A 10,611-nucleotide genomic window follows, 5' to 3' on the forward strand; every position below is an offset into this window, starting at 1 on the left:
GCCACTTTTCATCCCCTCCCACGGGATTCTCTGCTTGGCTCAGTTTCTCTCTTTATATACGTTTCGTTTCTATAAAGTCTTGGCCCCATTTTGTCTGCTTTTGGTTCCATTTTATTGCATTTGTTCCTGCGTTTTGTTTAACCGTGTCTGCCTGTCCCCTGAACGGTCGTCCTGTGCAGGTACCAGCACTCCGCCCACCATGGCAGCCACACCGGTGCCTGCTCTGCCTCCACCACTCAGCTACCCTCCAGTCCCAGCTCCACCCAATGGACAGTCAGTGTCTGAAACCCTGTACACCAATGGAGTTCATTCTTACCAAGGTATCTCACTTACTCTGACTTTGCTTCCATCTGAGTATCATTATGAAAATGTAAGCAAATGAACCTTATCTAGCATGTTTGTTTGTTTACTAAGGGTGTACGCTGTTGCACGGCACCAAATGCCATTTAGAGCATGTAAGCACCTGCCAAAAAAGCATGTTTGTATAGGAGTTGATAAATCGGGCTGTTTTTCTTTGATTTTCTCTCTCTCAGCTCAAACTCCAGTTTTGGATCCTCTTCAGCAAGCGTACGCTGGGATGCAGCACTACACAGGTGGGACAGTAGTGAGTCCATTTGAGTCCTTAAAATTTCCTGGAGGGAATTTTAGGTTTGAAATGCCCTCTCAACAGTCCTTAATGTTTACTTATGCAAACACACCCACAGCAACCTACCCTTCTGCCTATGGAATGGTGGGGCAGCCATTCCCACACCAACACACAATGGTTGCACAGCAACATCAGCAGCCTCAGCAACTGCAGCAACGAGAAGGTGATTTCTACCTACTTGTCCTCCCTTCTATGCATTCTCTCGTTTTGACTATGTTCAATGTTGGTTCCCCCACAGAGTGAGACAGTCTAAAATCACTACCTCATCCTGATCATCTCAAGTCAGGTTAGAACCCCTCAGGGAGCCTTGATGGTCTAACCTTCCACTGTCTTCTTCTTCTTCTTCTTCTCAGGGCCTGAGGGGTGTAACATCTTTATCTATCACCTGCCTCAGGAGTTCACTGACTCTGAGATGCTGCAAATGTTCATCCCCTTCGGCAACGTCATCTCAGCAAAGGTCTTTGTTGACCGTGCCACCAATCAGAGCAAGTGCTTTGGTGAGTGACGACGACAACGGATGTGTCCCAAATGGCACCCCATACCGTAGGCGGTGCACTACTTTTGACCGGGGCCCATAGGGAATAGTGTGCCACATTGAGAACATAGTAAATTATGAGGAGGAGGCAGTGCTGGGAAGGATTATACTCCCTTCTCGTAGTTTAATACTTTCACAGAATTGGCCATAAGGTTTTGCTTCTGTTTGCTTCTCTTCAGGTTTTGTGAGTTTTGACAACCCGTCCAGTGCTCAGACGGCAATTCAGGCCATGAATGGTTTCCAGATTGGCATGAAGAGGCTCAAGGTGCAGCTCAAGAGGCCCAAGGATGCCAACCGACCCTACTAAATGAGCAAGGGAGATGAGAAGGTGAGCAGGGGGGGGATGAGAATGAGGCGTGAGATTGAGGGTCAGGGGGACTGACAGGCAGTGAGAAACTGTGAAAGGTAGGTTATGGGATAATTTGTTAAAATTTTGTGGAAGCTCAGTATTAAAATAATGACTTATCAACTGGGATAAAATAAGTGAACCAGATCCACACATGAGTAAGGTGACATTCTACTAAAAGCAGTAATTGTTTAAAACATTACATTTAGACACAATCATAAAACTACTTGGTTTGTTGAGATAAGGCCATACCAATGCCGTGACAAAAGGATTGACAACATGTTTCATTATTCAAAAGCAGATTTAATATTGTCCAGACAAATGTTTCATTAACAAGTGTTGTATGATTAGGTTGAAGACAATAACTATTATACGTCATTAATTTATTTTTTTACTTTTTATTTATTGTTTTTGTGCTGTGTCATGTCATTTTCCTGAGAAAAAAAACATCATACCACACTCAAGACTCTCCTGTCCATACATATATCGTGGAGACTACGTCGCTATGGTTGCCTAGCAACCGCTAAAAAAAACCTTCCTCTCACAGCGTTGTAAGTTAATTGGCCTGTGTTGGTTGCTGTGGCGATATTGCCTGTGATGGTTGCCATTTAGCTATTTTATTTTTGGCCGTTGCCTTTATTCACCATGCTCAACTGCATGGCGAGTTGCTGTGGCGACCATGAATTGTGTTTGGTGCGTTGTGAGTTTCCTCTATTATTTTGTCCTGTTTTTATCCTTACAAACACTGATAAATTACTGTCACTGTACCTCAGATTTTGTAAGCAATTGATTATCATGACAGGCTATTATATATTTTTTGCAATATATCTATTTCATTGCACAGAGCAATATTAAGCATTAACCGTAAATCAAACATGTATCTAAATATTTTCTTTGGATTTTGTTTTTTGATTCGTTTCCTTTTGTTGTTTGTCATGATTATCATTCTTACATATCCCCCATGTTTAGTTGGTCGCTGTTTTAGTTTTGGTGAGTGCAGGGTTTTTGTGCAGTCGTAATTGAATCCAAGTGACTTAGTGCCTGAACTTTGTTTGTTTTTGGTATGACTGATTGTGACCTACAGTGCAAGTTAGTGACATAATGATGCTATGTGCGTGTGCGGATCCACACGAAGTACTTGTGTGTATTAATTCATAAATAAAATAGTGTGTGTGTGTAGTTGTGTGTGTACCACGTGAGATACCGTTCATGTGAGGGTTTTGGGTAAAACTGTATGGTTGTCGTTGTGACATGTCACATGTGCTGCTGACTGAGGAACAGCATTAATCTGTAGGAATTCTGGGTTACTTCGATTTCCCAATCAAACGTAAAGCCATAGGCTACGGTCTCATGTGGAACCTTTGACATAACAGCTTTAAAAAAAAAAAACGTTCTCTTATCTCTGAAAATGATTTCAGAAGAATTGTGAATCTCCTTTGACTCAATTGTTTGGTCAATGCGATGTAACATTAGACTAGAGTATTACGAAGAGATACAAAAACCACACCGCCCAGAATTCCTCTTGTGCATGTTTTGACATTTATTTGCCTGCCAAAACAATACAACAAAATATTTAAGAAATGCACACCAATGCAGCAGTATGGTTGTCACTGTATGAGTTGCATGGACACTAGGCGTGCTTGTGTAGTTATCAATGAGGACATCCATGTGATATGTGTAACCAACGTGTTTGCAGATGTTTTTCCCATACTTCCAAAGAGTGTCAACATACTCCATATATATGCTCATCTAAACGATTTTAATATTTGTGTTTCTTTGTATTCATCCTCTCTTTCTGTCTCTCTCTTCCCCAGGGAAGATATAAGAGTTCTATCAAGAAACTGCTTGGGACGTTCCAGCCTTTTTGGTTGTTTCGCCAACCGTATAGCACAGGGAGCAACAACACTTCTCAGAAAAATATGATAAATATATGTATCTGCAACAATAACAAAAAAATCTGTAACAACAAAATAACAAATGTGTGGTGGGTGGTTGAGTACACATACCATTCCACAGCTGGATTCAGTCATATTATGTACAAACTGTATTGTCAGCTACAAGGTCTACATGAAAAAGCATATCACTTATTCTACTGAACAGGGTTTTACTGTATAGTGTGGTTTGTGGTCCATAACGTAAGGGGGAAGGGCAATGTCTGGGGTTGAAGAAGTGGGATGGTAACCTTTATCGGGGGAAAAAAAGAATATTCTGTATGATTACCATTGGTCGATTTGGTATGTAGATTTAGTTTATTATTTAAAAGTAAATGATAGAAGGGGTAATTAAACAGGAAGAAAATCAACTTCTTCTCACTGTACATATCTTTGTTTTAAATGGAGTCAAATAATGAAAATGTGTTATTATAACCACTACTACTGGTATTGGCATAATGGTGGGAGGGAGGGTAATTGGGTGGAATTTTTGTATCTACATTTTTTACATTTAATTTATTTGTTAATGGAGTTTTTTTTTTTCTTTTTTTCTTTTCTTTTTCTTTTAGAAAATAGATTCCTGTAGTCTACAAGACTATAGATAAACTTATTGTAGAATGTTTAATTACATAAATGTAATTATCAAAAAATCATTGTTTAATTATTTATTCCCTACAATTGCTGTTTTAAAACATGTCTTTAAGAAAAAATAAAGTAAAATTTAGAAAAGGATGTGTCCGTATGTGGATATGCATTGATGTGCAACAGAGAGCAGTGGGTTTTTAAATACATACCCCAAAATATTTTTTTCCTGGCTTTCACTCTACTGTAGGAAACTACACTGTTAGTAAATATCTGAAGCCTGCTTGTCATATGAAAGCATAACCAATCAACCCCACATTTCTTCTTTTTTTTTTTCTTTTTTTTTTTTACCTGGTCAGAGAAAGTCATTAAAGTTTGGGGGGGGAGGGCAACCTACACACGATATCACAATGACAAAGCAAAAACAGATTTTTAGAAATGTTTGCAAATTTTTTTTTATTTTTTTAAAGATATTCCATTTACATAAGTATTCGGACCCTTTACTCAGTACTTTGTTGAAGCACCTTTGGCAGCGATTACAGCATCAAGTCTTCTTGGGTATGACGCTACAAGCTTGGCACATCTGTATTTGGGGAGTTTCTCACATTCTTCTCTGCAGATCCTCTCGCACTCTGCCAGGTTGGATGGTGCAGCAACTCACCCAGCTATTTTCAGGTATCTCCAGAGATGTTCGATCGGGTTCAAGTCCGGGCTCTGACTGAGCCACTCAAGGGCATTCAGAGACATGTTCCCGAAGCCACTCCTGCGTTTTCTTGGCTGTGGGCTTAGGGTCGTTGTCCTGTTGGAAAGTGAACCTTCATCCTAGTCCGAGGTCCTGAGCAATCTGGAGCAGGCTTTCATCAAGGATCTCTCTTTGTACTTTGCTCTCTTCATCTTTGCCTCAATCCTGATTTGTCTCCCAGTCCCTGCCACTGAAAAACATCCCCACAGCATGATGCTGCCACCACCATGCTTTACCATAGGGATGGTGCCAGGTTTCTTCCATATGCGACTCTTGGCATTCAGGCCAAAGAGTTCAATTTTGATTTCATCAAACCAAAAAATCTTGTTTCTCATGGTCTGAGAGTCTTTAGGTGCCTTTTGGCAAACTCCAAGCGGGCTGTCATGTGCCTTTTTACTGAGGAGTGGCTTCTGTCTGGCCTCTCTACCATAAAGGCCTGATTGGTAGACTGTTACAAAGATGGTTGTCCTTCTGGAAGGTCCTCTCATTTCCACAGAGGAACTCTGGAGCTCTGTCAAGAGTGACCATCGGGTTCTTGGTCACCTCCCTGACCAAGGCCCTTCTCCCCCGATTGCTCAGTTTGGCTGGGCAGCCAACCTCCGAATGATGGAGGCCACTGTTCTTGGGGACCTTCAATGCTGCAGAAATGTTTTGGTAGCCTTCCCCAGATCTGTGCCTCAACACAATCCTGTCTCGGTGCTCTAAGGACAATTTCTTTGACCTCATGGCTTGGTTTTTGCTCTGACATGCACTGTCAACTGTGGGACCAAAAGACAGGGGTGTGTGCCTTTCCAATCAATATAATTTACCACAGGTGGACTCCAAGTTGAAGAAACATCAAGGATGATCATTGCAAACAAGATGCACCTAAGCTCAATTTCGAGTCTCATAGCAAAGGGTCTGAATACTTACGTAAATATAGGGTATTTCTGTTGAATTTTTTTAATAAATGTGCAAAATTTTCATTTTTGTTGCTTTGTCATGATGGGGTATTGTGTGTATATTGCTGAGGTTTTTTTTTAAGTAATACATTTTAGAATAAGGCTGTATCATAACAAAATGTGGAACAAGTCAAGGGGTCTGAATAGTTTCTGAAGGCACTCTAGATACTTTTAGGATGTTTTGAACATGGAGCGTGAAAGAGCTAATATACAGTGCCTTCAGAAATTCACACCTCCTGGACTTTTCCACATTTAGTTTCAGCCTGAATTTAAAAATTAATTAAAGTGCAAATTATTATTTATTATTGTTTTGTTCACTGGCCTACACATAGTACCCCCATAATGTCAAAGTGGAATGATGTTTTTAGAAATGTTTAAAAATTAAGCTGAAATGTTTTGAGTCAATAAGTATTTAAGCCCTTTATTATGGCAAGCCTAAATACGTTCAGGAGTAAAAATGTGCTTAACAAGTCACATAATAAGCTGCATGGACTCACTCTGTGTAATAATAGGGTTTAACATGATTTTTTAAATTACTACCTCATCTCTGTATCCCACACATACAATTAACTGTAAGGGCCCTCCATTGAACAGTCAATTTCAAGTGCAGATTCAACCTCAAAAACCAAGGAGATTTTCCTATGCCTCACAAAGAAGGGTACCCACTGTATTGGTAGATGGTTAAAAAAAAACAGCATTGAAAATCCCTTTGAGAATGGTGAAGATATTAATTCTACTTTGGATAGTGTATCAACACACCCAGTCACTACAAAGATACAGGCGTCCTTCCTAACTTCGTTGCCGGAGAGGAAGGAAATCGCTCAGGAATTTCACCACGAGGCCAATGGTGACTTTGAAACAGAGTTTTTAATGGCTGTAATAGGAGAAAACTGGGGATGGATCAACAACATTGTAGTTACTCCACAGTACTAACCTAATTGACAGAGTGAAAAGGAAGCCTGTACAGAATAAAAAATATTCCAAAACATGCATCCTGTTTACAACAAGGTACTAAAAGTAATACTGCAAAAAATGTGGCAAAGAAATTAACTTTTTGTCCTGAGTACTAAGTGTTATGTTTGAGGCAAATCCAATACAACACATTACTGAGTACCACTCTCCATATTTTCAAGCATAGAGGTGGCTGCATCATGTTATGGAAATGCTTATAATCTATCAGGACTGTGGAGGTTTTCAGGATAAAAAAGAAACGGAATGGAAAAGCTGGTTACGTCTGCTTTCCACCAGACACTGGGAGATGAATTCACCTTTCAGTAGGACAATAACATAAAACACAAGGCCAAATCGGCAACGGAGTTGTCCAAGAAGACAGTGAATGTTTCTAAGTGGCTGAGTTACAGTTTTGACTTAACCAATTAGTCAGAGCTTGAAGAATTTTGAAAAGAATATAACGGGCAAATGTTGCACAATCCAGGTGTGGAAAGCTCTTCGACTAACCCCAGAAAGACTTACAGCTGTAATCGCAGACGAAGGTGATTCTAACATGTATTATTGACTCAGGGGGTTGAATACTCATCTAATCATGATATACGCAGTGTTTTATTTTCCATGAATTATTTACAAATGTTTGAAGTTTTCTTCCACTTTGACAGTATTTTGTGTAGATTGTTGACAAAACATCACAATTAAATCAATTTTACTACCACTTTGTAACAACAATGTGGAATAAGTTAAGTATGAATACTTTCAGAAGGCAATGTAGACACCATTGACTTGCATTAGATTTGTGCCACAAATTATAAGAAGTTAGCATTTGAAGCCGTGGCCAACAAAACCAATGCATAGGTTGCCGTCATACCTTGTCAATAGACTACGTACTAAAGAAACCAATTGAATTTTGTAATTTGTGTGAACTATCCCTTTAACATCGAGGGGAGGGGGGATTCCTCATGTTTTTTTTATTATTATTATTATTTTTTTTAACCTAATAGCAGTAACAGCACCTGGTAGCACCGGGATGTAGGATGGGACATAAACTTCAATGACTAATTTCTCTGAACAGGAAAAAATAAAAACATCTGCCAATTCTTTGGGAATACATTACACAGGATGAAGAAACAATACTTTAGAACTGAAGCTCCATACTACTTGTCAGACACAGAGAACTGATACTATATACTTGTTGTTGACCTGGGATTGGCGTGGAGGGTTCCATTGGGGGCTTTTGACCATTCCTATGGATTCCTCATGTCTTTCTTATTGTTATAAAAAACGTTTGGTCCAAACTGGATGTTAGATACTATATTTATTGAATATTCTATGAAATCTATAAATTAAAATGGCCAATTTAGATGCAATCAATTACCTTAGTTTTTCAGAGATCAAATTAGATTTCAATAAAATAACGTTGCTGGAATGCTAATCTTATATGTTTCCAACAACAAACGATTCCAGAACAATCTGAGATGGTGGGTGTCGAAATCCTATTTTTTGTGCTTTTTGAAGGTGGAACGACGCAAGACACAATTTAAGGATTATTGTAATGAGGAGGGGGGGTATACAACACTGAGAGTCCCATTGCCCCTAGACCTAGCCTATCCATATTGAACCTCCAGGGTTATAGCTAAACTATATTGAACAAAACTATAAACGCAACATGCACAATTTCTATTATCATACTGAGTTACAGTTCATATGAGGAAATCAGTAATTTTATATAAATTCATTAGGCCCTAATCTATGGATTTCACATGACTGGGAATACAGATATGCATCTGTTGGTCACAGATACCTTAAAAAAAATGGGCCTCACAATGGGACCTTGTCACAGTATTTTTGTTCATTCAAATTGCCATCAATAAAATGCAATTGTGTTCATTGTCTGTAGCTTATGTCTGCCCATACCATAACCCCACCGCCACCATGGGGCACCCTGCTCACAACGCTGACACCAGCAAACCGCTCCCCAATACAACGCCATACACACGGTCTGCGGTTGTGAGGCCGGTTGGACGTACTGCCAAATTCTCTAAAATGATGTTGGAGGTGGCTTATGGTAGAGAAATGAACATTCAATTAACTTGCAACAGCTCTGGTGGACATTCCTGCAGTCAGCATGCCAATTGCACACTCCCTCAAAACTTGAGACATCTGTGACATTGTGTTGTGTGACAAAACTGCACATTTTAGAGTGGCCTTTTATTGTCCCCAGTACAAGGTGCACCTGTGTAATGATCATGCTGCCAGGTGGATGGATTATATTGGAAAAGGAGAAATGCTCACTAACGGGTGGAAACAAATTTGTGCACAACATTTTAGAGAATTAATTTTTTTGTGCATATGGAAACATTTCGGAGATCTATTATTTCAACTCATGGACATGGTACCAACACTTTACATGTTGCGTTAATATTTTTGTTCAGTGTAGTTTGTACTAGAGGTCGATGTGCTGGTCCAATGAAAGCATGGTAAACTTATTTTCAACCAACCATTACCTGGCAATACTTCATTCTTGATTTGGAAGGCACCGGTATCTTATAAACATTTGTTTATAGTTCCAGGTGGAACTCCAAAAAAACAATATTAAATAAAATATGAAATCAACTTTTTGCACTGTGTGAGGAGGTTCCTCACCATCTTAGCTGCTAGACATCTTGCCTTTCCCAACATCTTTGCTGGAACTAGTAGTCGTTTCTAAGCAACAATGTCACGTGTAGGAGAAGATGACAGCTAGTCACACAGTGTGACCCAAACAACACAAACAAGATCTACACAAGCAGGAAGCATTTCTCAGTCAGTACAAAAAGTGGATTTAGTATACTTCCTTGTTACCGGAGTTCCACCTGCTACTGGGAAAAAAGAAGTTTATAAGATACCGATGCCTTCCAAGTTGAGAAATAAGGAAGTATTGTCAAGTAAAGTTGAACATTTTCCCCCTATCCATAACCCATCCTAAGCTAAAACCCTGTACATAGTAGGCCTATGGGGATCTAACTAACGTTATCACTCCTAATGCAGCCTAGATAATAGGCTACCATTTTGTTTAAAAATTTGAATAATTTTAGCTCTAACCCCAACAATTTGTTCTATAGTGATTTCTTTCAGGTCAGCCCCATAGACTCTCAGCAGATCTGCAGATAACATTAACACAGTTCAGTGAACTGGGACTATTTCAGCCACCATCACTCACTGAGCTAGGGCTTGGCAGATGCATCCTAACCAATAACTTATATAAACCCCAGATGACTGATAGGGGGCACTGTATTGAAGCCATTGTGCCTCCATCTTGGCGTGCCTCCATCTTGGCGTGCCTCCATCTTGGCACTCCCCCAATATTCTAAAACATATTTTGGAAGCTACAGAAATTAATGTATTAATGTCTACATTCGTTTTGCCACATTTATTATATCACCGACACCTTAGCATACTTTGAAATTATATTATGTGAGCTTAGCAAAAAAAAAAAAAGAAGAAATATGAACAATGTTTCTTTAGTCTTTTTGAAAATTATTACTAATGTGATATATTCTGATGTATTATTGTCTCTACCTTTTTACCCTTCGTGCTGTTGTCTGTGCCTAACAATGTTTGTACCATGTTAATGCTTCTACCATGTTGTGCTGCTACTATTCTATGTTGACGTGTGTTGCTGCCATGTTGTGTTGTCTTAGGTCTCTCTTTATGTAGTGTTGTGGTGTGTTTTGTCTTACATTTTTATTTTGAATCCCGTCCCCGCAGGAGGCCTTTTGCCTCTTGGTAGGCAGGCTGTCATTGTAAATAAGAATTTGTTCTTAATTGACTTGCTTAGTAAAATAAAGGTTCAATTAAAAATGTACTGTCCCCACTACAACGCAAATACTTAAATACATGTAATTATGACCTTGAAACATTTAATTGAAATACTGTAGAATTCCATTCATTCCTGTTC

The 10,611-nt window shown here is 39.3% G+C and overlaps 1 protein-coding gene across 4 annotated transcripts in view; it reads left to right on the forward strand.

Annotated features, from left to right (window-relative positions):
* Nucleotides 1–4,190, forward strand: part of celf3a (cugbp, Elav-like family member 3a) — a 67,377-nt gene extending 63,187 nt beyond the window's left edge. For 2 of the 4 annotated variants that reach the window (XM_024396170.2, XM_024396171.2), the window contains exons 10-15: nucleotides 180–320; nucleotides 534–593; nucleotides 705–809; nucleotides 1,000–1,143; nucleotides 1,361–1,509; nucleotides 3,342–4,190. In XM_024396170.2, the coding sequence (XP_024251938.1) occupies nucleotides 180–320; nucleotides 534–593; nucleotides 705–809; nucleotides 1,000–1,143; nucleotides 1,361–1,488 (578 nt within the window). In that variant the 3' untranslated portion in view covers nucleotides 1,489–1,509; nucleotides 3,342–4,190. Of the gene's footprint in view, nucleotides 1–179; nucleotides 321–533; nucleotides 810–999; nucleotides 1,144–1,360; nucleotides 1,510–3,341 lie in introns of all 4 variants that reach the window. The other 2 variants (XM_024396168.2, XM_024396169.2) reach the window with 1 other exon arrangement.
* The last annotated feature ends 6,421 nt before the right edge of the window (nucleotides 4,191–10,611 follow it).

The sequence above is a fragment of the Oncorhynchus tshawytscha genome, linkage group LG31 (assembly GCF_018296145.1).
Source record: "Oncorhynchus tshawytscha isolate Ot180627B linkage group LG31, Otsh_v2.0, whole genome shotgun sequence".
In the NCBI taxonomy this organism is placed as follows: domain Eukaryota; kingdom Metazoa; phylum Chordata; class Actinopteri; order Salmoniformes; family Salmonidae; genus Oncorhynchus; species Oncorhynchus tshawytscha.